Raw genomic sequence first — 26,607 nt, forward strand, 5'->3', positions numbered from 1 at the left:
CTACCAGTTCATGGATGGTAGAAATAAAGCTTTTTCTCCGGAACTATTCCTTGAGTGTCTGTTGACTCCCATTTCCCTTTCCCGGGTGCAATATTTTTCCCACCCGAGGGCAAAGCCTCATAAGGCTACACTTACTGCTTGCCAGCTATTCCTCTTGCTCTGGGGCAGGGGGTGAGTCCACGGGCTGAAGAGCACAGGCACTTGTTCAAAAAACAAAACAAAACAAACAAACCACAAAAGCAAGAAATGGGAGGGGCATAGCTTTTAGCGGTGTACAGCAGATATAAAGATTGCAACTGCCATAAGAAAGCAAGAAAGGTCAGTAAGGAGTTGACCAGTGACAAAAAAATTGTCCTGTTGAAAAGGCCTCCTTGCAAAGGATGCTTAAGGGGCAGGCTGCAGAGGCGATTCATTTGCACGCACTAGCAAATCGAGGTGCGTCAGATCCTGTGTCACTATAACAATTTTGATAAGCTATGTTGTGCCTAGCTGCTATAAATTCTTTTCTGGACTCATTGTCGTTCTCATGATGTTCTGTGTGCTTTTGTTTTGTGGAATTCAGAGTACAGTGGTACCTCGGTTTACAAACTTAATCCGTTCCGCAAGTCCGTTCTTAAACTGAAACCGTTCTTAAACCGAGGCGCGCTTTCCCTAATAAGACCTCCCGCCACTGGTGCCCTTCCACCATTTGGCTTCCCTTCTTAGACCAAGGTAAAGTTCGCTAAGCGGAACACTACTTCCGGTTTTGCGGAGTTCGTAAACCAAATAGTTCGTAAACAGGGCTGTTCTTAAACCGAGGTACCACTGTATATTTTTGTATACTCTGTTGGAAGCCTCCCAGAGTGGCTAGGGCAACCCAGTCAGATGGGTGGGGTACAAATAATAAAATTGTTGTTGTTGTTGTTGTTGTTAGTAATATAGCATTTGGTGCTCTTGCACAACATACCTGTATTGTAAAAGAAAGTAGTTGTGTTTTTTATATATATATAAAAAGGACTGTGGTTCAGCTTGTAATTTAATGACACTCCCTTAGCTTTAAGGACTTGACAATTTGAGGGCTTGCTCTGAGTTCCGTCACCTGGGCTGTTCCACAGGTCAGTTTTTCCCAAATGTACAACAATCCCATTCCCCTTTTGAGAGTTTAGTCGTTACCCGTAAACCCCTTCTTAGGTGAAGTGACCTTCGTTTTCATACCTTTGTTTTTCACTGCAAACTAATATTATCCAAATAGGAAAGCGAGATGTTGTTGTTTGGTTGTTTAATTGGAAAGTGGGATATGAAATATTAAATAAACCTTAACAGTCATATGTCCTATATATATTACATGCAGCTGATGGGACTGTGTGCATGAGCGCTTATGCACACACAAATGGTTTTTTAAAAAAATATTAGGTATGCAAGGGGCGGAGCTGTAGCCTATAATGCAGAAAGGCATTGCTCTGCCCACTTTTACTTCTGGCCCTGCCCACCGCTGCTATGCGGCCCGCCGAAGGTTGACCTTGGAGGAAAGTGGCCCTCGGGCTGGAATAGACGCTACTCCCTCTCCCCTGACCCCCGAGGGCTTCCGCGATCCCCCTCCCACGCCGCCACGCCCTCTTGCCAATGCACCCGAGGACTACATTTCCCATCGCCCTTTGCAGCCCGGTCTGGCCTCGCCCTCGTGGCGCGGCGCTCAGCTGAGAGTCTCCGGCAGGAAGTTCCGCGGCTCCTGCGCTGGGCGCTTCCCCGAGATGCCTTTGCTGGTCAATGGGGAGCGGGTCGACTTGTCCCAGCCCACGAGGGAGCTGATCTACACCTTCCCGGAGCTGGAGGTGAGCTGCGAGCTGGCAGCTGATTATAGGGATTATTCATGAATAGAAGAAAGGGGGGCAGGGCTGAGGGTGTGAGTTGGAGCGTGCGTCCTTAGATGCAGATATTTAAAATAAAATGAAATGTCTTCCGTTTGCTCTGCTCCGGTGCTCTTCGGAGGCTGTGTCTCTGTGCACCGCTTACCTGGGAAAGTAGCGCCATTGAACTCTATGGGAGTTTTTAAAATAGAAACAACAACGCCAGTGCAATCATGTGCATGCTTACTCTGAAGTAAGCCCCATCGAGTTCAATGGGAATGACTCTCAGGTAACAGTGTGTGTGTGTGTGCGCACTTGTGCTTGTAAAGCAGCATTACGGGGATATTTAGTCCTCCAGATGTTGATCGCAGACTTGTAGACTTTGAAGGGACCACCAGGGTCAGCTTCCACAATCAAGTGGCCTGTTGGCCACGCTTGCTGGTGATTATGGGAGTTGTAGTTCAGCAGCATCTGGAAAGCTATATGTTTTTACACCCACCCCTGGTGTAGTAGAGGATTGCAGCCTTACTTTTGAGCAAATATGCACTGGGACACAGGTGTTTGGAACACAATGCCAGGGTGCGTAAAGGTAAAGGGACCCCTGACCATTAGATCCAGTCGTGACCAACTCTGGGGTCGCGGTGCTCATCTTGCTTTATCGGCCAAGGGAGCCAGCGTACAGCTTCCGGGTCATGTGGCCAGCATGACTAAGCCGCTTCTGGCGAACCAGAGCAGCGCATGGAAACGCCATTTACCTTCCCGCCAGAGCGGTACCTATTTATCTACTTGCACTTGGACGTGCTTTTGAACTGCTAGGTTGGCAGGAGCAGGGACCGACCAACGGGAGCTCACTCCATCACGGGGATTTGAACCACCGACCTTCTGATCGGCAAGTCCTAGGCTCTGTGGTTTAACCCATAGATGCTCCCAAAAGGTGGTGTCTTCTAGCTTAAATACAGAGCCAGTGCAGTGCAGTGCAGTGGTTAGAGGGTCTGGGAGAACAGGGTTCAGTTCCCCACTCAGCCATGAAGCTCGCTGGTCGTCCTTACCTCCCAGGGTTGTTGTGGGGATTAAACAATGAGGGGAAGAACCATGTATGTGCCATGGAGAAAAAAGTAGGCTATAAATACAATCAGTCAAATATGCTGCACATTTAAGTGGCCATTGTTTGGTGTTAATGGTGTTAATGACTTGAGAGCTTGTTACTTTCAATTTATTTTGAATGTCCTGATGTAACTCTCGACTTCTATTTTGCATGGGCTGCTTTCAGGCTTTTCTCCACCGGCCTTCCCTTTTTTAAAAAAATGCAACCAAATTTCCCCACCCCTGCTCTTTTTGCAGATGTTCTTTTCATGCCCTTCTTGTGTCTTCCTCAAACCTTCACTGATTTTCTCCCCTGCTCCCCGAAATACTTGAGAAACAGGTTCCCCCCCCATATACTTAATGGGGACGGCCCACCTTTTGGGGGCCAGACTGGAATTTTGGAATGTCTTTTATATCTCGCTTACTTGTCACTTTCATATTCCTCCAAAGTGCTCAAGATGGCATTCATGGTTTTATCCTCACAGCAGCCATTTGAGGTAGGTTAGACTTGAGATGCAGTGACTGGCCCCAGGTCATTAGAGAGCTCCATGGCTGAGTGGGGATTCAAATCTTGGTATCCCAGGTTCCAGTCTGATGTTCCACAAAATGGCTACTGTATGTGTGCATTTGTGAAAGAGGAGAGAGATCACAAAATGGCTGCCACATCTAAAATACGGTGTGGGCTTGTTTTCCCTGTCAGTGGGGGAGAATGCACCCACATCAGCCAACCTCTTACAGAGAGCATTTTGTACCTCTGCTCCATTTGGAATGGAAGAGGATGTTCAATGTTGGTTCAATTCATGATTGGGAAGGTTCCTAATGTGGGAGAGGCCAAGCTAGGGCAAACAGGAACTGGGCAGGAAAACCAAAGGTCTCTTGTGAACTGTGGATTTTTTTGAGGGGATATTGACTGAGATCTTTCTTGGCCACCATAAGAGGTACTGGTGGCAACATTGGCACCTGCAGGCAGCATGTCTGTGACCCCTGTTTTGGAATTTATTGCAAGCAGCCACTCCACGGAGGAAAATTCAGCCCATGCCTGGTTGTCATCTTGGCCCATAGGATGAAGCGGCTGGCTTTTGACGTGTCCTCACAAAATGGCCCAATATTGGTACATCACCACGGGCTGAACTCTTCCCACCCCATGTTTGTTAGACCCTGGTGTGTTTATGGGAATAAATCCCCTGTGCAGTTCCAAGTGATTTGTCATTTGGCCTGGAAGATTTGCTTTGACAGCTGGATAGCTCCATTGGTTAGAGCTTGGTGCTGATAACACCAAGGCTGCAGGTTCGATCCCTGTAAGTGACAGCTGCATATTCCTGCATTGCAGGGGGCTGGGCAAGGTGATTCTCAGGGTCCCTTCCAACTCTTAAGGAAAGCTCTTGGGTTTTCGTTTGCTGATTTAGGTGCCAGAAATTATTTGTTTATTTATTTGTAGACCACCTTGTCCCAAAATAATGCTTCTGAGTGGTTTGCGAAAGTATAAAAAAGCAGTTAACACAAAAAGTTAACTACGAACATCCATAATTGCAGCACACAGTCAAATGTTCCCATTCAAATGCAGTAAAATAGTTAAGAGTCTGGTTGGGAGACCACGGGCATGCCTGCGTAAACATGCACACCTTCAGCATTGAGGGCTTCTGATCTCAGAACGATTGTGCTAGCTGGGAACCTAAATACGACTTTGCTTCCCCATTTTCTACAGGAACAAGCCAAAATCTTAAGAGGTCAGCCTGCTCAATCAGTGGGCCCCAAAGGACTTCTCTATGTCCAGCAGAGAGAATTTGCAGCCACCACTCCTAAGGATGGTAGGTTGGCGCTAAGGAAGTTCCACCCAAAAGTTAAGAAATAGCCGCCAGGACCTCACTTTTCCTTCTCCTCCTTTTCCCTCAGCTTCTGTCTCTATTCTCGGATCAGATGATGCAACCACCTGCCATTTGGTGGTCCTCAGACACACAGGTATGTCCTTGGGCTCTGGGTTCCTTGCTGCTTTTGAACTATGCCCCTGGATTTCGATGCCTCTGATTTACAGTGGTGCCCCGCAAGACGAATGCCTCGCAAGACGAAAAACGCGCTAGACGAAAGGGTTTTTCGTTTTTGCGTTGCTTCGCTAGACGAATTTCCCTATGGGCTTGCTTCGCAAGATGAAAACGTCTTGCAAGTGTTCCGATTTTTCCCCGCTTTCCACCCCTTTTTCTAAGCCGCTAAGCAGCTAATAGCCTTTTAGCCGCTAATCCGCTAATCCTTTAATAGCCGCTAAGCCTTTAATAGCCGCTAAGCCTTTAATAGCCGCTAAACCGCTAATAGCGCTAATCTGCTAAGCCGCTAATAGGGTTGCTTCGCAAGACGAAAAAACCGCTATTTTCGTCTTGCGAGGCACCACTGTATAGGGTTTTTCAGCCAGTACAACAGGTTTTGGCTGATGACATCCAAGTATTTGGGAAGGCAAGAAGCATTTTAAGAGTTGAGGGACATGCTTAACCAAGTATAAACTCTGGGGTGTGGCCCAGGGAGGGCTTTGAGCTCCAGATAAGCTTGGAGTGCTACATATCTGTTGCGCCAGAGGCAGTTTAGTCATGCTGGCCGCATGACCTGGAAAGCTGTCTGTGGACAAGCACCAGCTCCCTCGGCCTGAAAGCGAGATGAGCGCCGCAACCCCATAGTCACCTTTGACTGGACTTAACCGTCCAGGGGTCCTTTACCTTTTTATCTTTTAAATACAGGTACCTTGAACCTGATAACGTACGGGCAGCAATTGCTGACTGTAGTTGCCATTGTCTGGAACATGCAAACCATCCATATTGTATTTTTGTTTCCCTCAGGCAGCGGGGCTATCTGTTTGACTCACTGCGATGGATCGGACACGGAGACAGAAGTTTTGTTAATCACAAATGCAGTGAAAGTGCTTTCTCCTAACACGGAATGTGGAAGGTCAGCTTTTCTCTTTAACTGTTGGTGGCTGTCAAGCAAACTGGAAAAGGGCAGATGATCAACTAACAGTTAATTTACTTAATATGGATATTTTATTTATATTTAATACCCCAACCTTTTTCTCCAAGGCGCTAAAGGTGGCATACATGGGTCTCCCCCACTTCCTCATTTAATCCCCACAACCACCCTGTGGGGTAGCTTAGGCTGAGAGGCCATGACTGGCGCAAGGTCACCCACTGAGCTTCATGGCCAAGTGGGCATTTGAACCCTCGTCTAGCCACTGTAACCACTAGGCCACACTGCCCCTCCAAACTCTTCAGATATGTATGCCTTTTTGACAGTGTTTAAGGAAATTTGAGATGAAATAAACTGTGATAAGTTTGTTACCACTCAATAATAAGTGGGGAGGGGATGGACAGACAGACGACAGAAACCTGTAATAATTTATTTTACATTCCCAGTGTGATGTAGTGGTTAAGAGCAGTAGACTCGTAATCTGGTGAACCGGGTTCGCGTCTCCGCTCCTCCACATGCAGCTGCTGGGTGACCTTGGGCCAGTCACACTTCTTTGAAGTCTCTCAGCCCCACTCACCTCACAGAGTGTTTGTTGTGGGGGAGGAAGGGAAAGGAGAATGTTAGCCGCTTTGAGACTCCTTCGGGTAGTGATAAAGCGGGATATCAAATCCAAACTCTTCTTCTTCTTCCTCCTATTATATCAATTCACCACAATCAAGATAAGAGTAAAAGTGAATAAATGAATAAATAAAGCGCTTGATAAATTTCAGTGGATCCTACTCAACTAAGGCTTTAGTCGATTAATCTGCCGGTGATAACAGGTTATATCTCCAGCTTCCGTCCTTGCTGTTAGGTTGGAAGTACACCTGATTGGAGGATTCAGCGATGACAGGCACTTATCCCAGCGACTTACCAATCAGCTCCTGAGTAAGTTTGCATTCCTACTCCCTCTGTCAAAGTTTAGAATTCCGACTGGGTGCAGGTAAAGCTTGCAGAGCTTGTGAGAGGTTTACGCTGTTGGGGATAGCAAGGGCTCACACCAAATCCTGCATGTAGCTCCTCCATGGGGAGGGACAAAGAGGAATGAATGGCACTTAAGCCCTGCCCACTGGGAATGCTGCTCAACCTCTGCTGTGCCACAGAGACTGGATTCAGACATTGCATCAAGCGGTGGAAGGATGTTTAAGGGTGGCCTGGCGTGATGGCTGAGCTGGCAAACCACGGTTTCTGATGAGTTGGCAAACTAGAATCTGACAGCACAGTTTCCAGAGGGTTGGCAAACCATGGTTTGGGGCCTTTTTATTTTTGCTACAGTGGTTTGGCATGAAGCCCGAGTAGACACCTTAGAGCAGCCTTTCTCAACCATGGGCTCCCAGGTGATCTTGAACTACAACTCCATCATCCCTGATCACTGGCCATGCTGGCTAGGCCAGCAACATCTGGGGACTCAAGGTTGAGAAGGACTGCCCTAGAGTTATGAGCCTTATGAGAGTTACGAGCCAGCTTGATATGGCTCTGAGGCCACAGCAATTCCCATTTCAATCAAGGTTTAAGCCAGGGGTCAGCAAACTTTTTCACTGTCCCTCAGACCTTGTGGGGGGCTGGACTATATTTTTTTGGGGGGGATGAATGAATTCCTATACCCCACAAATAACCCAGAGATGCATTTTGAATAAAAGCACACATTCTACTCATGTAAAAACACACTGATTCCCATACCTTCCGCAGGCCGGATTTAAAAGGCGAATGGGCCGGATCCAGCCCCCAGGCCTTAGTTTACCTACCCATGGTTTAAGCCCTGTTTGCACCAATTCCCAGAGTCTCCTTGTAAGAGGGATTGATTGTTAAACCACTCTGGGAATTGTAGCTCTGTGAGGGAATAGGGGTCTCCTAACAATTCTTGGCACCCTTAACAAGCTATAGTTCCCAGAGTCCTTTGGGGAAACCGTGACTGCTTAAAGTAGAACGAATTGGTTATTAGCATGGCTCCCACTCAGGATACCTGCTGAAATTAATAGGCACCTGTCATGTCCATTAATTTCAGTGGGTCTACTTTGCGTGGGACTAATGTAGGATTTTTATCCAATGTTGCCTTTTTTTCTTTTTTAAAAAAGAACTCTTTCTATGTAGCCTGGAAATATCTCATTCTGTTGGGCAGGTCTCACACTTTCCCCTCTTGTTATTCCTAGGAGCGTTTGACCGCTTGCAGGATAATGTCCATTTAGTGACCTTCTGCGTGACAGGTAACTGTTTCAAATGGGCGACTTTCCTCTGCTCCCCATCTTCTCAGCTACCTGGCCTAAGGTGTTCTTGCCACATCAGCACCGTACGTTTAAAGCACCGTGATGCCACTTTTAAACAGTTGTGTCTTCCCCCAAAGAAACCTGGGAAATGTAGTTTGCTAAGGGTGCTGAGAGTTGTTGGGAGACCCTTATTCCCCTCACAGAGCTACAGAGTTCCCTAGGAAGAGCAATCAATTGATTTTTTGATTGATTGAAAAACCACTCTGGCAATTGTAGCTCTGTGAGAGAATAAGGTTTTCCTAACTCTTGGCATCCTTAGCAAACTTCAGTTCCCTGGATCCTTTGGGAAAAGCTGTTCCTGCTAAAGCAGTACTGTAAAGGTAAAGGTAAAGGGACCCCTGACCATTAGGTCCAGTCATGGCCGACTCTGGGGTTGCGGCGCTCATCTCGCTTTATTGGCCAAGGGGGCCGGCGTACAGCTTCCAGGTAATGTGACCAGCATGACTAAGCCGCTTCTGGCAAACCAGAGCAGCGCACGGAAATGCCGTTTACCTTCCCGCAGGAGTGGTACCTATTTATCTACTTGCAATTTGACATGCTTTTGATCTGCTAGGTTGGCAGGAGCAGGGACCGAGCAACGGGAGCTCACCCCGTTGCGGGGATTCGAACCGCCGACCTTCTGATCGGCAAGTCCTAGGCTCTGTGGTTTAACCCACAGTGCCACCCGCGTCCCTAAGGTAAAGGTAAAGGGACCCCTGACCATTTTAGGTCCAGTCGTGACCGACTCTGTATGGTATGCATATGGCAACTATAGCCATATGTCACAATGCATGCTGATGTCAGATCCCAGTCCTTGTTCTGGAGAAGGATATCTGCATTGTATTTTTGTGTTTCTTTGACTTTTAGGTCGCCTTGCAGGGAGACTATGCTTAAAAGTAGAATCTCCCAACCCCAGACTGATGTCACAAATTTGAATGAATATTTGATGAGTCCTATATTTGTGTATACCTGGCAGGGACTTGTATCTCAGTTTCTTCCGAAGCTTGATGTTGATTTTTTAAAAAACGTGTCCTCTTCCATGGAAAAATTAGTTATATCTTTCCTTCCCTCTCTCCTTCTCTCTTTTAAATAACAGAATTAAATGACCGGCAAGAGAAAGGCAAACATTTGCCATTCATTTATGGAATTGGTGAGTAACGTTCACATTTGGTCTCAGTTTATCAAGCTGCCTACAAACGATGCAGATGGTTTAATGAGAGGTTCAAACACTCTGCCTTTTGAAATCACCAGGGTTTGGTTTTGGTTTTTTGCTAAAGGAGAAGATCCTATTCTGGTAGGTATATTGTCTGCTTTCACCAGATCAGAAATTTAAACTTTTCCTGGACTTCTAATTTTATGCCAAGTTCAGATGTTTTGTAAAACCATGGTTTCCTTCTGTATCAGTAAGGCTGCCCAACCCATGGTTCTTCCATGCATTTTCCTCTGCTCTCTTAGGTAGCAGAGAAGTAGGAGATACAAAACATTTTCCTTTAAACTAACAGCCCTACATATAATGCGTTGCAGTAATCTAACCTAGAGGTTACCAGAGCATAGATGACAGATGTTAGGCTATCTTTGTCCAGATTGGGGCGCAACTGGGCTACCAGCCAAAGCTGATAGAAGGCACTCAGCATTGCTGAGGCCACCTGAGCTTCAAGCAATAGCAAAGGATCCAAGAGTACCCCTAAGAGGTGTATCCACTCCTTCAGAGGGAGTATAGCCCCAACAAACCTGAACCCAGATGAACCCCACATTGAAGGCTCCATAGGGCCAAACAGTCCATCCAAGTAGAATTGGAACCACCACAAAGCAGTGCCCTACCCACCCCTAACTTGGACAACCGCTCCAGAATGATTTCATGGTCGATGGTATTGAAAGCTGCTGAGAGGTTGAGGAGAATTAACAGGGACACATTTCCCCTATCTGTCTCCTGGCAGATATCATCATACAGGCTGACCAAAGCGGTTTCTTTGCCCAAACAGGGCTTAAACTTTGATTGAAATGGATCTAGAACAGCCTTTCTCAACCTGTGGGTCCCCAGATGTTGAACTGCAACTCCCATCACCCCTAGCTAGCAAGGCCAGAGCTCAGGGATGATGGGAGTTGTAGTCCAACAACACCTGGGGACTCACAGGTTGAGAACCGCTGATCTAGAAGGTGAAGTTCCTCTTAAAGTATACCCATTGAAATTAAGACATAAGCTACTAGTGTCCAGTAATTTCAGTGGAACTAATCTGAGCATGACTGCAATGGGATACAGAATCATATGAGTTCACAGGTACTTAAAATACCTAGTCGAACTCACAACTGATGCACGAGATCAATGGTGTATTGCATCCCTGCCAGGCGACCTCCAATGAAAGCTCTAATCAAGGATCACCCACCACCTTCCAAGGCCACCTGTTCCACGGCTGAGCAGTGTACCATTAGGAAGCTGATGCTAACGTTTAATCTGGATCTCATTTCATGTAATTTTAACTTGTGGGCTTCAGCTCTATCCTAAGAGTTTGGAGCAACAGGGAGCAAATTTGCCCCTGCCCTCTGTGCGACAGCCTTTCCATGTGATCCGATGTTGCTTTTCCAGCTGCGAATGTTAAAACAGGAGAGATTTTCCACGCAACGTTTCCAGACAAGGGGCCCGATGTGGATCTGCGGTCTGCCAGTATCTTAACGGGAGCCAAGGTAAGAATACACGTGTTTCAGTTTTCGGGAGATTAGAAAATGTAATTGTGAGATGTAATTTCTTGTGGCATTTGCCTGCCTTGCATCACAGGCGTTTCTGAAGCTGGTGCTCAGTTTGCAGTGCAGACTGTAGGAGTTTTAAATCAGAATCCCAAACACCATTAATTCATTACAGTGGATGCTCGGGTTGTGAACGTGATCCGTGCAGGAGGCATGTTCGCAACCTGCAGTGTTCGCAACCCGCAGCACCGTGTCTGTGCATGTGTGGGTTGCCATTCGGCGCTTCTGCGCATGCATAAAGCGCGACTGCCGAAACCCAGAAGTAACCTGTTCCGGTACTTCCTTGTTTGGGCGGGTCCATAACCCAAAAAAAGCAACCTGAAGCATCTGTAACCCAAGATATAACCCAAGGTAATTTTAGCATGGGCAAACACAGGAATTATGTGTGTGCGTGTGTGTGACCGCATGTGCAAAGCCTCCAGATAAATACATACATGACTCTCCTGCTGCCTTTTCATTTTGGGGCGTTAACACGCTGTTCCGAAATTGTTGTTTTGTAGATGGTTAACGTTTATGACTCAAGAAAGGAGCAACTGTGCATTGGCCCTTACTTTTGGATGCCTTTTCCCCATGTGGACTTCTGGCTAGCCCAGGATGATCAGCACATCTTGCAGGTAACTGGTCCTCATGAACAAGATGGTGGCGGGATCCCAATGAAATGCCCAGAGAAACTTGGGGTGCTTTCGTTTCTGAAGATTAAGCAGTTTCATGCCCCTTATTTGTTAAATGTATTTGCCACTTTTCCTCCTGGGAAAGATGGCAAATGGCTTTATGTGAGGCTGTCCCCTCCCTTTCAAAAACAGAACGAAACAAACAAAATACTGGATTTGTTAGTCACTTGTTACCCAAAGCTCTCCCAAGTGAGTTAGGCACATTTTAAAAAAATAATATTAATATATTATAACATAAAAACAAAACAGCAGCTGCAGGAAGTTCTGACAGCGCAGCAAAAACAAAGCAACATGATCTCAGTCTAGAAAGAGGCCTGAGGGGAAAGGCAAGGCCAGAAAGTTGTTGGCAAAGGTGCCAGGCAGACCTTGCTGGGGACAATATTCCTCAGATGGGGAGCCATAACTGAAAAGGCCCTTCTCAAGATCTGGAGAAAGGCCTTATAAATTCTAGGTAGGCTTATAATCGGGAGAGGTGCTTCAGAATATATTGGGGTATAAGCTGTAAGCTTTATAGGTGAAAACCTATAGGAATTTAATAATAATGAATAAAACTACTACTTTGAATTGGGCTCAGAAAGCATACAGCCACTGTAGCTGTAACAAAATAGGTGTTGCATGATCTGTTTGAATTAAGCCTGTCAAAAGTCAGGGAGCTGACTTTCTGTTCTAGGTGAAGCTTCTGAACCATTTTCAAAGGCATCCCCACATAAAGCACTTTACCCTGACAATGCAACAACCCTGTGTGCAAGTTAGATTAAGTGTGTGTAACTGGTCCAAGGTCACCTTGTGAGTTTCATGACCAAATGGAGATTTTGTACCAAGTCACTCCAGCCCTAGTCTGACATTCTAACCCATGGATAGGGATCTCCAGGCCTTTCTTATGCTGATGGGATTGCCTTGGAGGTGGGGGGACGGGGGACAGGTAGAAGTAGCGACAAAGGTGTATTTTAACTCTGCAATTTGTTTTCCAGAATCTCTCGACGTCGCCTCTGGCTGAACCGCCTCACTTCGTTTCCCACATTAGAGCGACTCTGATGTACTTGAAAGAGCATCCCTTTCCAGATAAGACACTGTTTCCTAGCAGAAAACCTTGGATATACAGGAAAAACGAGAGTGGCCTATGGGAGAAGGTCTCTTCCGACCAGATGTGACTTTTGAAAGAGTCCGAGTGAGACTCCGAAGGTGTGAATTGTGCCAAAGGAGGAACAGCCATTCCGGATGGCAGAGACTGCACTTGACTTCAATGAATAGCTCCCCCCCCCGCCTTTTGCTAAAATGAAACAAGACTGTGGAAGCCGACCCTGTTTGCACAGCGGCATAGCCTCAAAAAGTTCTCAAAGACTCAAATAATAACAAAGACACGTGAGGTTTCTATATTTTTACTGGATGAGATTCTGTCTCTGTGGGGCTCAAGGTATAAAGCAGGCCTCCCTGTCACGCCACTGAGGAGGGTGCAATATCCTTCAGACATGCACATCCTTCCCAAGTTCTGGGGTGCTGTTTGGATTTGTGGGAGCTCTGAGCCAAGAGTCCTCTGTCATGAGCCCCGAGCCACAATTGGCAGGCTTGCAGTGCTGTGTATAGCATTGTAATTCTGGGTCCAGCCCTCATTTTTTAAGTCCCACCCCCCACTTTCGTGTTGGTCTGGGGTACTGCCAAAAATTAAAAGGCCAGCTTGAGCCAGTTGCCCAGTGTTTCCCCCCCTTAATAGCTTTATTTGAAACAGGTGGATTGCAGCTAGTATAGAACATCTCTGGATTATTTGTGGCAATCTCTGGAGCAGTTTGCATGCAAGGAACTCACTGCATAGCTATCTGCGGAAGGAACTGGAGTCCAAAGCAAAGTTATGGCCTTAAGGGGAAAGATCTCAAATGGATGCTCAGAAAAGCAATCTGCACTTCCCCGAGGGAAGTAAATTGTACACAGGAAAAAGGTAACATGCTTTTGCCAGTACAGTGATTGACAGGTGGCTTTACAGGGATGTGTAACTTTTGGCCCTGCAGACTCCAACTCCCATCAACTCCAACCAGCATGGCCAGTGGTCAGGGATGATGAGAGTTGCCAATCCCATAGATATGAATGGGAAACCCTTTTCGGGGTAGCGGGAAGATAGACATGCGCCTGAGCATGAAAGTTTATTTTCCTCTTGAACTGCTTACATGTGAAAACCTTGACACAAACTCAGATACTAACAAGTTGGAGAACCTTTATTGAATCATTTGGGAAGTATCTAAATTAGGTCTGTATCCCAGCAAAACTGCTGGCTTAACAATATAAAAACATTAAAATTTGTATTAATGATTATAACTTCAACCCATTTCTCCTCAGTGAACCCCAAGTTAATATTCATTTTACCAAATAAAATGCCAAGGAAGACGAGAATTTGTACTTTAAAAACAAAACAAAACACCCCAGTTCTTATTTAAACAAAGCAAATCTATTAAGGTTGTCTGTTTTTTAAGGATTCCCAGTTCCTTAGAATAAAGAATGAATCAACAGTACACTTAACAGTAGTCCTCATCACACACCAAGGCAATGCCCAATGCATTTTGCTCATCAAAATCCACTAGCATAGAAAATACTTTGAAGGATATTACAAGCCTATTTTCAGAGAAGTTTGCTTCCTCGGGCCAAGGACCAAACCAGATATTGCAACTATCATTCCCTCACACCATCTACCTTCTCCACGCCTGGAACACATAACTGACTGCTAATGTAACTTGGACCACCATGACCATAAATTACTATCTTTATAGCAGGGTGGGAAATTATATGCATTTTGCCTTCAATCTGACCTTCAGCTTATATGTACTTTCACTATGTGTTTGGTTACTTGAGTTTCAAAGCAGTTCCACTCTAGGTTCAGACAAGCAACTTCTTCCACTATGACATGGTAGACTCCTCTTGTGTTGAATGTTCATTTTCTATGCCTGGGTGCTGCCGCTGCATTATTTAGGAAGGCAAAATATAATCACTATAATATTCCCTTGCAAACTGCCATGCTTTCATTCAGCATCAGTGTGAGTACAGGATTAGGCTGTAGTTCGTTACCAGTCATTGCAAGGAGGAAGCTATTAACTCCAGGAAAGGTCCTTTAGGAAAAAAGGGATCAACCCCCCTTAAAAAAAACAAAAACTATGAATTTTGAAGTAATTGATCACAGACTGGCCTGGGGCTTGATCACATAAACTCTCTCCTAGGATTTTCTTACCACATGAAAAGATGCAAGTTCAATAGGAACAGAATTAAAGCAATCACTAAAGTGAATGCATTGTAACAGGGGGATGAAACAGGCTTCTGAATATTTTCTCTTTGATTAAAGAAAAAAAGTTAGCTCATTTCTTTAAATAGTGCAGCAGTGTAAATAACCTAACAATTTCTTTGGGTATTTACAATATCTAGCAAATGTAAACTACCGATCAGAACAATCCAGGATAGCAGTACAGGAAACATCACAGATATGCAACATTGTCAGCTCAAAAGTGTTTCACGAATACCTTTCGAAAGGTGTCAAAGAGACTCTGGGGGGTGAGTTGCTCTAAAGCAAAACTATTCCATTGGGTTTGTCTCCTAACGGCCTGAAGCAGGAAAGTGTGGGATATCTGTTCCCAGCAGCCATGGTGAGGAATACTTCTTCAAGAGGAGTGTTGGCCTCAGACTGCGAAACTTTTGCTGCAGGTTTATCTGGTGGTGGTAGGGAATGCCCAAAGTGGTGCTCAATCACTTATATATGTACACATGAAGCAAACTTTCAGAATTATTTTTAAAAGGCTATTCATAAAACCAAGGGAACCGTATGGAGGGGTGCCTATAGATTTACCTCTAAAAATAGGTATTTAAAAATAAGGTAGTGAGCAGTTGGTAGATTTATTAAACAGTTAGAATCTTCTTTTCTTTTTTACAAAAACACATAGCACCAAGTGCAATTGATCATTCCAACCTAAAGGGAAGTGTCTGGGTAGAGCATCTTGAAAATTAAGCAGCAAACCATTCTTTAGGATGCCAGCTGGAGACAAGCTGTATCCTGCATTTGCAAACTTCAGGGGCGAAGAAACTGCTGTTTACCACCTGGGCAATGTGAACGTAAGCCGGACAGAAAGCAACAATGGCAAAGTGTACAGGAAAAACCAGGCCGATGCCCCCCGCAGAGAAGGCGAAAGAGGGTGGGGTGGGGAGAAAAGGCTTCTTCCACTAAACTCTGTGCAAAAATCTCCAGTCGATCACAAGTTTAACAGTAGTCGTTACTGTACTAACTGTGGCACTGTTCACATTTTAAATGCATCATTAGGCTGCCCCTGCTAGAGAGGGAGTGCATTTTTTTTGTACAAAGTCTTAAAATGCACAGGGTCTGGATTTTATCTTAGACTCTCTTGTTCCTCGGATGTAGTGCAGTCATTTGCCAGGGCCTTCGCCTTGTCGCCCCGGGAATCTTCAGGGCTTTCCGGGTTCGGAAGCATGCTCTCTTCTGGCTGTTTTGAATCACCTTGCCCAGCAGGGGGAGCTGCAACAGGCCTCTGCTCTGCCCTCTCCAGATCATCAATGTGACTCACGGAGCTGGTCTCACTGAACCCATCCGAGTTCCTCAAGGACCTTCTAAACAGCTTTTGTCCTGGGGCAAAATATACACACTTGATTTAGTGCTACGCAGCCACGGCAAGGTCTGAAATGCTGCCTGCCTGTTTCCGCAGCTGGGAATTTATGGATGGAAAACCAAGCCGGTTCATAAGGTTGATTGGGGCATCGGTGGTAGACATTTATTTATATATTTCATAAAAATGTTATGCTGTTTGTAAAAATAAATTAATCCTCAAAAAGGTTTACAAAGAGTAAATAAAATTATCGGTAAAAACAACTATTAAAAACATTCAGAAAAAATAAAATCCACAGCAAACTAAAAACAGATTAAAACACGTTGACAAGGTGTCGTCTGCCTGGTGTCATCAGGCAAGGAGTTCCAAAGCATAAGTGCTGCTCCGCCATAAAAGTTTGATTCCTTACAAATATGGAACGAGTATTATGTGGCACCTGCCCTGCCACACTGCCAGTTGATCAAAGTGATCAAGTGGGCATATAGGAGTTAAGATGATCTTGCAAATAGATATGCCCTGGGCATATTTGTGATTCTGGGCACGTACAGCAAAAAAGAGAGAGAAAATGATGGAAGCGGGAATGGGATTCAGCGTTCCAAGCTTATAAAACACTGTCCCATTTGCCCTAATGGAATGGCTTCTACTGAGACCTACTTCTAAGCAAGACACTTGGTTCTCACCAACGGTGAAACTCTCCAGCAGCTTCTCTGAAACGCGACAGAAGGGAAGACTTACCAGGGAACCTCTGCTTTGCACGGCTTGACGTGGGAGTGGGAGGTGGGGTGTTCCCAGTGCCCTGTACTTTGGAGACGTACGTGGGCTCTGTAGATTCCAAAGAACCTGGCAAAGGGAAGAGGGTTTGGTTAGTGGCCCCTCAGATCATACCTGAAAACTAGGTTTAACGTGCCAAATTATAGGATGGTATTTATCATCTGATCCTATTTAGCTGAACTTTATTGTACCAAAGGCACTTCTGTCTCACAACCTTCCATTTAGATTTCAACACAACAACATTCCACAGCAAACCACGATTGGAAAGCTGCTGCTGCTGCTGCTGCTGCTGAGTCTTCTGAGCACAGTGGTACATTAGATGCTACTTCTGAAATATAGCATCTTCTGTGGAACTCTTCAGCTGCTCCAAGTGAAGCTATCTGCAAACTTCTGAATGGCCCTCCCAGGCTTTTCCAGAGCCTGGGAGTTTGAGAACACTCCCAGTTCTCAATGTGGAAGGGCTGAGTCAGTTTTTCCACGTGGGGTTGAGAAGTTTTAGGAAGAGAGGGACGTATGCAAAACATCCTGTGTGCTATTAGACGATGACTATAGGAAGAGTCCTTCTGAATCTGGCTTAACGTCCATCTATTCCACCATCCTGCCTCCTACAAGGACCAATCTGATGCCACTGGAATTCCCCAAGCAGGGTATGAAGGTAATAGCCCTCTTCCTATGCCTGTTCCCCATCAAGTGTTATCCCCAAGGTAGGTAAGGTAAAGGGACCCCTGACCATTAGGTCTAGTCGTGGCTAACTCTGGGGTTGCGGTGCTCATCTCGCTTTTTGGCCGAGGGAGCCGGCGTACAGCTTCCTGGTCATGTGGTCAGCATGACTAAGCCGCTTCTGGCGAACCAGAGCAGCGCACGGAAACGCCGTTTACCTTCCCGCCAGAGCGGTACCTATTTATCTACTTGCCCTTTGATGTGCTTTCAAACTGCTAGGTTGGCAGGAGCAGGGACCGAGCAATGGGAGCTCACCCCATCACGGGGGTTCAAACCGCCGACCTTCTGATCAGCAAGTCCTAGGCTCTGTGGTTTAACCCACAGCGCCACCCGTGTCCCATCTCCAAGGTACACTGCCCCTAAACTTGGAAGTTCTATTCAGTTATCACAGAATGTAACAAGAGCCAGGCTGGATCAGACCAAAGGTCCAACTAGTCCACTGTACTGCCTGTAACAATAGCTAACCAGGAGCTTCTGGAAGGGCGTCACCAGCAGGGCATAAAGGCAGAAGCAGAGAAACCAGGACAGGAACAGCATCCATAACCCTCCTCCTTCAAAACCACCACAGCCGCACATATACTTTGAAGGGCCTACTAATTCATTGCTCCCGCAAGTTGCTAACGTTGGTTCAACCCCCCAAATCATTGGTATAATCAAGTTTCACCCCACCTGCTGTTAGGTTAAATGTTCTTCCCTTTGGTGAAGCGTGAAATGGAGAAAACCAGTTGAGCACAGAGCCCACTACAGGAATCTGTCGGAGCAGCCCCTGAGAAAACAAACGGGGTTGGGGAAAAGATCAGTGTGTTGCCGAGAAACAGGATGCAGCCTGGTTGCAGCAGCTAGTGCTGCTGCTGGGAAATGGCTTAACTTGGGGCACTCACCTCTTCAAGGAGTCTTTCCTCATTTGCTTTCTGCAGCTGAACCTGCGCTTCCTGTATGCCTTTCCGTACAACTTCAGTCATGTTTTCCAGCAGCTGATTAGAAATTGAACAGCACACCTTATTAGCATTTCTTGTATTCCTGATCTGGTATGGTGTTGCTAGTGCATTACCTCCAATGTAGGAATACCAAGAATCATGGATGACTGCCCATATTGACTTGAGAGAGCTAGCTGAGCTTACAAATGGTAAAAATAAAAACTGGTGCATGCACAGCTGTTTTGCAGGCACTAATAGGACTGGGACTTCTTTCCCCTTCTGCCACATTCAAACAGTCAACCCCACTGCATTGCAGGGGTTGGTCTAGATGACCCTTGGGTCCCTTCCAACTCTTAAGATTCTATGAAAGTTTCTTTAAGGTGCTTGCCACTGTTCACAGATCGATCAGCAGCCAGGTTTGCACAGCATGGCAAGCTAAGAACAAACCTTGGCTGCAGCTTGTCCTGGTTTGGATGACATGCTATGCCAATTGTTGGCTTAGCTCAGCACAGCGTAGCACTAAAAAGAGACCAGGAAGTGGTTGCATGTTACTCTCCAGCAGCAAGCTGATCAGTGTGTTAATAGTCTCTGGATTTGCTATTGATGACAGCTGGAAAGGAAGCAAGCTGTTACCAGAAGCTGTGGAGTAGTTCATTATGTCCCCCCCCAAGGAAATAAAATCCATTCATTAATTACTTGCTGCCCTATAGAAAGTTAACCACCCTGGAATTAAAATGGAACTATCATGAGCTATTTAAGTGATTTATTTATTTGGATAAAAAAAAAAATACTGAGAAGGGAGCTGCAATGATCAATTTAATTAAGATGCTGCAGCTGGGAGAGGACGCAATTCCTAAGCTGGTTGTTATTGCTTTGCTCATGAATCAGTTCTTATGTGTTTAACACCTTGTGATAATCCAAACGTTAGCAATTTATGATGTGGCACATTGAATAAAGGAACACACACACACACACACACACACACACAGAGGGAGTTATGGAAAAGAAGTCAAGTAAGTGCCAATGCGTCATTTTTGTGGTGACAGACTAGCATAGCTTCTAGAAGGAGAATACATTTATCATTAAGGGGCCTATAGGAAAACTAAGCGCAGGACAATGAGTATGACCAAGAAGAGGTCTGCTCATTATGCTGCCACTCTGCAGTCTTGTACGGTCAGTACATACCCTTGAATGCTCTTCAATTTCTCGGCCCGTCGCCGCAATAGTTTCAATCAGCTCAGAAACATCAAGGTCCTCAGTGACCATTCCAATATAAATACAGTTTTTCTCCCCTCCAAATTCTGGGCCTGAGAAGTGGGGGAAAGAGGTAGAATGAGGTTCGCAAACACTTTAGAAATCGTAAACATGCTTGTTTTAAATAGGCATTGAACTTATTTTTAAAGAGAGGTTTTAGGGCTCCTGGATTCAGGGTAAGCCACAGCCCTTCCCCATCAAAAGTGCTTCTCTCTTCCACTCTTACTCGCTTTTTGAAAATTCCAAATTCTGGAGAATTTTAAAATTTTGCGACTAGAACAATTAAAAGTGATCAGAGGAAGTTAAATATAAAAATGCAAAATTCCTCTGTTTGGTAGAGAAACCAGTATTATTGAATTGTTACAGGGGATTACACACACACACACACTGATACCTAGACTTCCCCATCATTTCACTGCCCCATTGAATAGTTTCAGAAGTAGTTTATTACCTAAGGAAAACAACAGATCTGATTCCAGCTCATTTAGTTTTTTCAATAGTTCGTTGTTAATCTTCTCCACTTCTTTCTCCTGTTTGTCTTCATTCTGCCCCTCGTACCTTTCAAAACCAATTCAGATGGACTATTTATGGTAGTGGTAGAGTTTTGCAGTAAAAACTGTAAAATCCTATCTTGCTGTCCAAGAACAGTTTGCAAAAAATTTGCCTTGATTATTCATTGTACACCATGTCAACGTTACTGAAAATTTTCAGTCACACTGTCATTTGTGCTTTGCACAAATTTGCTCCAGAAGTATGCATGTAGTCTGTTTAACCTGAGCAGTCCTAAACCCTATGAGTACATTGGAAAAATAAAAAGACACTTTGAAAATACCGAAGTGGGAAACCATGATCAAATATGTTTGACATTATGCAAATATTAAAATGGTAGTAAATGGTAACAACTCAGAGTAGGAAGAAAACATCCAGTAAAGTGGAATGGTGGCAGATTCAGCACAAAGAAAAGGAAATACTTCTTTCCACTGAATTTGCTGCTGAAAGATTTGGCGAGACAGCCACTAGCTCAGATGGCTTAAAAAGACAAATTCATAGAGGATATGCCTCTCAATGGCTACTGGGTGAACCAATGAGCAAATCGCACAGCCAAACTCTTCTGGAAACAGGAAGAACTGGTTGCTCCTCAGCTCAGTTTGGAAGCTTGTCTATATGCAGCCTAGAGCTCTCAAAGAGCCTTGAGGAAGTCTGTGCAGAGCAGCCACTCACCTTACCACTCCAAGGCCTGGCCAGCTGAGGTCTTCAACATAGGCAAGACCTACAGTTCTTTTCACTTCCTGCTCAAACTCCTCCCTGAGTTGCAGTGTGCACGTCAGCACCGGGACCTTCAGTTTAAGGCAGTCCACCAACTGGTCAACGTCTTGCACTTCAGTTCCTAAAACTGAAACGCTTGGTCGATTAGCATGTTCTATGGTAAACACAGAGGCCAGCAGTACTGTTTGGAAATGGTGTTTAACCCCAGTTAAACTTTCATATATGCATAAACGTGATTCCCGTATATGCTGGTGAGGGTGTGGGGACAGGATTCCTCTTAGTGGTAGCACGCAGGATTATACCCACATTCTTGAAGGATTAGAAGGCGCACACTTGAATTCTTGGTACAAGAAAGTATGGTGTATTGCGCTTATGGAAAAACTGACTCATGAATTAAGGCTGGAAATAGGAACAAAGCAAAAGACACCTTTGCAGGAGAATGCTGGGAATTAACTTTGCTCACAAATTCTCCAGAAAACCAAAGGACCAGTTCCAAAGGTTTATACTAACTTGTGGAACAAAAGTGTTTCACAGATACATACTGTTATAAGGTGATGTCTCAAAGCAGAGACATCACCTTGCCGACAAAGGTCTGTGTAGTTAAAGCTTTGGTTTTCCCAGTAGTGATGTATGGAAGTGAGAGCTGGACCATAAAGAAGGCTGATCGCCGAAGAACTGATGCTTTTGAATTATGGTGCTGGAGACTCTTGAGAGTCCCATGGACTGCAAGAAGATCAAACCTCTCCATTCTGAAGGAAATCAGCCCTGAGTGCTCACTGGAAGGACAGATCCTGAAGCTGAGGCTCCAATACTTTGGCTACCTCATGAGAAGAGAAGACTCCCTGGAAAAGACCCTGATGTTGGGAAAGATGGAGGGCACGAGGAGAAGGGGACAACAGAGGACGAGATGGTTGGACATGAAGCTACCAACATGAGTTTGACCAAACTGCAGGAGGCAGTGGAAGACAGGAGTGCCTGGCGTGCTCTGGTCCATGGGGTCACGAAGAGTCAGACACGACTAAACGACTAAACAACAACTATTATAAGTTGTTGTTTATATACCGGAATACAGGTTTTCATAATGTATCTGGCGCGGTCTCCAGGGAGTTTTAAAGAGTAACAATTTTAATAGAAAAAAAAAGAAAAGGAGTAATTTCACTCATATGTGGTGGTGGTGTTTTAAGTAGGTTAGCTAAGACCAATGTTAGAAACTGAGGTATGAAAGCTAGGAGCTAAATAGTACCTTAATTCTAGGTTCTGGGCACAACAATGGAATGTTGAGGCGTGCTTTTTTATAACAAGAATACAAAGCTGAAAATGAATGAACTGGAGCTAAAATATTAACTTCATTTTTCACATGGTTTAGTCCTTCCTCTGCCCACCCCCCTAATATTCTTTAGAGGGTCTCTTCTCCAGTCTTCAGAGAGTAGCTGGAAGTGGGGAGGCAGAAAAAGGTCCTCCTTTCCTTCCACTCTGCAGTTTCAAACTGAAATCTTAGGCGCAATACTGTGCCCAGAGCTCAGAAACTGCCTGCGCTAATAAAATTCTCTGTTGCAAAATGTGTCTAGAACAATAGGAGTTTTGAACACTGGCTAAGACTCAAAGTTGGGTATGACCCAAATAACATGCAGGCTACAACTGATGCAAGATCACAGACGTCTGGGGACTTCTGGAACCAGATGAGGGTAGAACAGGGAGTAACAGAGTGGGGGGCACTTAGGAGCACTCCGCCAATGCACACGGTGGTCAAGAATGGAACCCCCCTGTGAAATGGTCACTGCCTGTATATGGCATTGCAACAACCCCCTCCCCCCCAAAAAAAAATTTAGTCAAATGTGTCCAGTTACCTGCAGAAGTCATTAATGGGCTAAAACGCACACAAGCGCCTTCATCCTCCAGTTCTACCAAGTCAACTCCACTGGCAGGCACCAACTGAGACAACTGCTCTCCCAGCTGATGAGACAAAGCAAGATTAAAGGGGTGTTATTGATCACCCATTACTCATAACTTATTTACTCCTCCCCTTTTTCTCTCTCATCTACCTATGTACTACTCCCAGTCAGTCCCCCTTTTTTGCTCCACATTGCTTAGTTTCTGTTGTGGTTTTTGCTCAGCTCAAGGAGTCTTAGCCATCTTCCCAGCCTCAGAATAGTGTGTGTGTGTGTGTGTGTGTGTCTTTCCAGCAACTGCGAAGCAATCCCCACCCTTTCTGCATCCCTGGAGTTATAAGGAAGGCTGGGGTAGTTTGGCGGCTGCATTGTCAAAGCAATCAGAATGCCCTGGCCATCCAGTCTGCCAGCCTTTCTTGCTCCAGAAGCAGGGAGGTGGGGGGGGCAGCAGTGTTCCTTGGCTGCTGCTTGGTCATGGCAAGTTGTGGGTCAGAAGGATGGGCAAGCTCTGTGCCTCCTTTTCCCATGAGAAAGATAGGCAGAGCTTCCTTGGTCCCTGCTCAGCTTTTTAAATTTTTTAAATAAATAAATAAAAGCAAATAACGTTACAGCAGCTAGAAAAACCCAATAGGAGGGTATTTTACATACATGAAAATATAACAAAAATATAACAAAAAACACTAGGCACTGCCTTATGTTTAATCTTCTGTTTCAATATAAATCAGCTCTAAGGCTCAGAACTACCGTATTTTTCGCTCTATAAGACGCACCAGACCACAAGACGCACCTAGTTTTTGGAGGAGGAAAACAAGAAAAAAAATATTCTGAATCTCAGAAGCCAGAACAGCAAGAGGGATCACTGCGCAGTGAAAGCAGCAATCCCTCTTGCTGTTCTGGCTTCTGGGATAGCTGCGCAGCCTGCATTCGCTCCATAAGACGCACACACATGTCCCCTTACTTTTTAGGAGGGAAAAAGTGAGTCTTATAGAGCAAAAAATACGGTAATTCCCCAGGGTCAAAGAGACCATGCCCTTGGTTCCACCTGAGAGGACACCATGCAGGGTTCCAATTCAGCAGATGTGCCTTGAAAGCCACATCACCCAAAGGGAAGGAAGAGGCAACCACAACGTTCTGCTTGGCTACTGAGGCCAGTCCCAAATTGTGGGCCTCCCTGCTCATGGTAACGTACATGGGATTCCCATCCAAGTAACGCATGAGCCTCCAGATCTGCTAAGCTTCTGCGAGTGCTGCTGCATCATGCTTTGGTCTGTCCCCCGAGTTTCTGCCGTAGGAATCTTGACCATCAACCATCTTCTCTCTAAAAGCCTGCTCGGAATCAGGCTGCTTGTGCACACAAGGGGCGGGGGGAAGGCTTAGCTATTTTGAGCCCCATCCCCAAGTTCAGAAAGCTGACCAGGTGAAATGTACCGCTCCCAACAGCAGCGTGACCTCATGGGGAAGATTAACACAATAACTGAGGGCACATAAAATGAGCCTGTAAGCTGCTATGGACACAGCTCTTTTTGAAAAAGAAGCATATAGGTAAACTCAATCAAGGCCATGCCACCAAGAGCTGCCTCCATGTCTATGCTCTGTTGTAACACTATAGACCAGGCATAGGCAAACTCGGTCCTCCAGATGTTTTTGGCCTACAACCCCCATGATCCCTAGCCAGTAGGACCAGTGGTCAGGGATGATGGGAATTTTAGTCCCAAAACATCTTGAGGGCTGAGTTTGCCTATGCCTTTGGGACACTATAGCAGCTGCTCCTGCACTGAATCAGTAAATTTTAGAACCCACTCAAGTTCAAATGAAATGCTTGTCAGACAAAAGACCTGACATAAGCAGCGTGTATTGGGATTGTTTTCCTCTGCACAAAGGGGTCAGTGATTATACTCAAAATGTTTGATTGACTGATGTCTGGCATGCCTATGAAGAGATAAGGAAGAATACTTACCCACTGATTAAAAGTATCACAAATGTATCTCTCGTTGCCAGTAATTGTAGGTGTTTGGGCAGAATGTAACATATGATCTGAATTCAAAGAAAAAGGGAAACTGAATTTCCTGGGTTAAAAGCATTTTGGCAGATGCTAAAGAATAATTCATTCATCCTACTTTTCTCCCTTGAACTGATACAGAAGTGAACATTCATATCTTCATATTTTCTATAATGCACTTTTTGGACATGGAACCAAGAACTTAAGTTTGGAAGGTTTAGGTTTGGAAGCACAACATGTTCAGCACTTTGATGCACTGGTCGTAACAAATGCTTGACCTGAGTCTGATTTGAAACCACACATAATCTAAATTTACAGGAGACTTATGGCAGCTTTGAATGCGAAAATGTGACAGGAATTGTCAGCAGGAATAATGCATGAGATTGGGGAGAGCTCTGACATTTATGGGCTGTAATCAGCCAAGTCATACTCAGAGTAGGCCCACCGAAATTATGGCCCATTCATTTTTAATAGGTCTACTCTGAGTATGACTAAAACTGGGTACAGGCTGCACGTATTAGCTGCTCCAACTAGTGTTCCTTTATTTTCTGCAGCAAAAAGAGATCCTGTGTGTTTTCAAACCATATCTTAAGAATTACCTCTTAACTTTCTACAGTAAATTGCATTTTCATTCCTTTTTATGCTCCAGAGCTAAAATTCTCTGTAATGCATGTAAAAATGCTGTGCTTGAAGCTTACCATTAGAAAAAGAAGACAACCACCCATTTTAATGTTGCATATTAGAAAGGAAACACCCACAGGATACAAGTTGCCAAATATTTGCCCTAGGAAGACAGTTGTATTTATTTGAACTTTTAGCAAGTGATTAAATGACATGGATCTGCTATTGTTACAGTTGTTTCCTGCCTTTGAAGTGCCCTCCAGACTGTCAGTATTTTGTGGGAGGGATTCAAATCAAAATCAGAAATGTAGGGTTGTTCCCAATAGTAGTTATTCTCAGAGCAGTTCTTCTCGTTGAAATTAATGAGCAAGGCACACATATTTAGGTCTATTAATTTCAGTGGGTGTACTCTGAATTAAACATAAGTTGGATACAACTCTTGGGTTTGCAGAATTAAAGTGGATTCAACAACAAATTTGCTTTTTAAAAGACCCCAAACTTTTATGGTAGGGAAATAGTCCTTTGAAGAAAAGCTGGGGGGGGGGGGATAGAATTGTAGAGTTGGAAGGGCCCCCAAGGCTCATCAAGTTCCAACCCCCTGCATTTCAGGAATCTCAGTTAAAGCATCCATGACAGATGGCCATCCAACCTCTGCTTAGAAACCTCCAAGGAAGAAGAGTATTGTGGTGAGAAATACAGATGGCTAAACTTCAAATGGCTTAGTCATGCTGGCCACATGACCCGGAAGCTGTCTGTGGACAAACCCCGGCTCCCTTGGCCACTAAAGCGAGATGAGCGCCGCAACCCCAGAGTCGGTCACAACTGGACCTAATGGTCAGGGGTACCTTTAAAGGTAAAGGTACCCCTGCCCGAGCGGGCCAGTCTTGACAGACTCTGGGGTTTGTGCGCCCATCTCACATCTATTGGCCGGGGGCCAGCGCTGTCCGGAGACACTTCCGGGTCACGTGGCCAGCGTGACAAAGCTGCATCTGGCGAGCCAGCGCAGCACACGGAACGCCGTTTACCTTCCC

The 26,607-nt window shown here is 45.2% G+C and overlaps 2 protein-coding genes across 3 annotated transcripts in view; one reads left to right on the plus strand and one right to left on the minus strand.

Annotated features, from left to right (window-relative positions):
- The first annotated feature begins 1,406 nt into the window (after nucleotides 1–1,406).
- Nucleotides 1,407–13,229, plus strand: NTAN1 (N-terminal asparagine amidase). Its single transcript, XM_082200127.1, has 10 exons — nucleotides 1,407–1,811; nucleotides 4,615–4,717; nucleotides 4,803–4,868; nucleotides 5,732–5,840; nucleotides 6,709–6,782; nucleotides 8,045–8,098; nucleotides 9,234–9,287; nucleotides 10,722–10,819; nucleotides 11,380–11,493; nucleotides 12,522–13,229. The coding sequence occupies exons 1-10, from the start codon at nucleotides 1,422–1,424 to the stop codon at nucleotides 12,699–12,701; spliced, it is 1,242 nt and encodes a 413-aa protein (XP_082056253.1). The 5' UTR covers nucleotides 1,407–1,421; the 3' UTR covers nucleotides 12,702–13,229.
- A 510-nt stretch (nucleotides 13,230–13,739) lies between these two features.
- Nucleotides 13,740–26,607, minus strand: part of PDXDC1 (pyridoxal dependent decarboxylase domain containing 1) — a 47,161-nt gene continuing 34,293 nt past the window's right edge. For both annotated transcript variants that reach the window (XM_082200077.1, XM_082200076.1), the window contains exons 15-23: nucleotides 24,914–24,990; nucleotides 22,915–23,020; nucleotides 21,023–21,194; nucleotides 20,253–20,359; nucleotides 19,733–19,854; nucleotides 18,512–18,604; nucleotides 18,300–18,396; nucleotides 16,875–16,979; nucleotides 13,740–16,159 (exon numbers count right to left, since the gene is read on the minus strand). In XM_082200077.1, the coding sequence (XP_082056203.1) occupies nucleotides 15,906–16,159; nucleotides 16,875–16,979; nucleotides 18,300–18,396; nucleotides 18,512–18,604; nucleotides 19,733–19,854; nucleotides 20,253–20,359; nucleotides 21,023–21,194; nucleotides 22,915–23,020; nucleotides 24,914–24,990 (1,133 nt within the window). In that variant the 3' untranslated portion in view covers nucleotides 13,740–15,905. The remainder of the gene's footprint in view (nucleotides 16,160–16,874; nucleotides 16,980–18,299; nucleotides 18,397–18,511; nucleotides 18,605–19,732; nucleotides 19,855–20,252; nucleotides 20,360–21,022; nucleotides 21,195–22,914; nucleotides 23,021–24,913; nucleotides 24,991–26,607) is intronic.

The sequence above is a fragment of the Podarcis vaucheri genome (assembly GCF_965113315.1).
Source record: "Podarcis vaucheri genome assembly, chromosome: 14".
Classification (NCBI taxonomy): Eukaryota; Metazoa; Chordata; class Lepidosauria; order Squamata; family Lacertidae; genus Podarcis; species Podarcis vaucheri.

What these genes read in the sequence shown, in the direction of transcription:
- NTAN1 (XM_082200127.1), top strand. Translation starts at nt 1,422, where the DNA reads ATGCAGAAAGGCATTGCTCTGCCCACTTTTACTTCTGGCCCTGCCCAC. An exon ending in GCCATTCATTTATGGAATTG is followed by an intron (nt 9,288 to 10,721) that starts GTGAGTAACGTT and finishes TTGCTTTTCCAG; the next exon opens with CTGCGAATGTTAAAACAGGA. An exon ending in ATGATCAGCACATCTTGCAG is followed by an intron (nt 11,494 to 12,521) that starts GTAACTGGTCCT and finishes TTTGTTTTCCAG; the next exon opens with AATCTCTCGACGTCGCCTCT.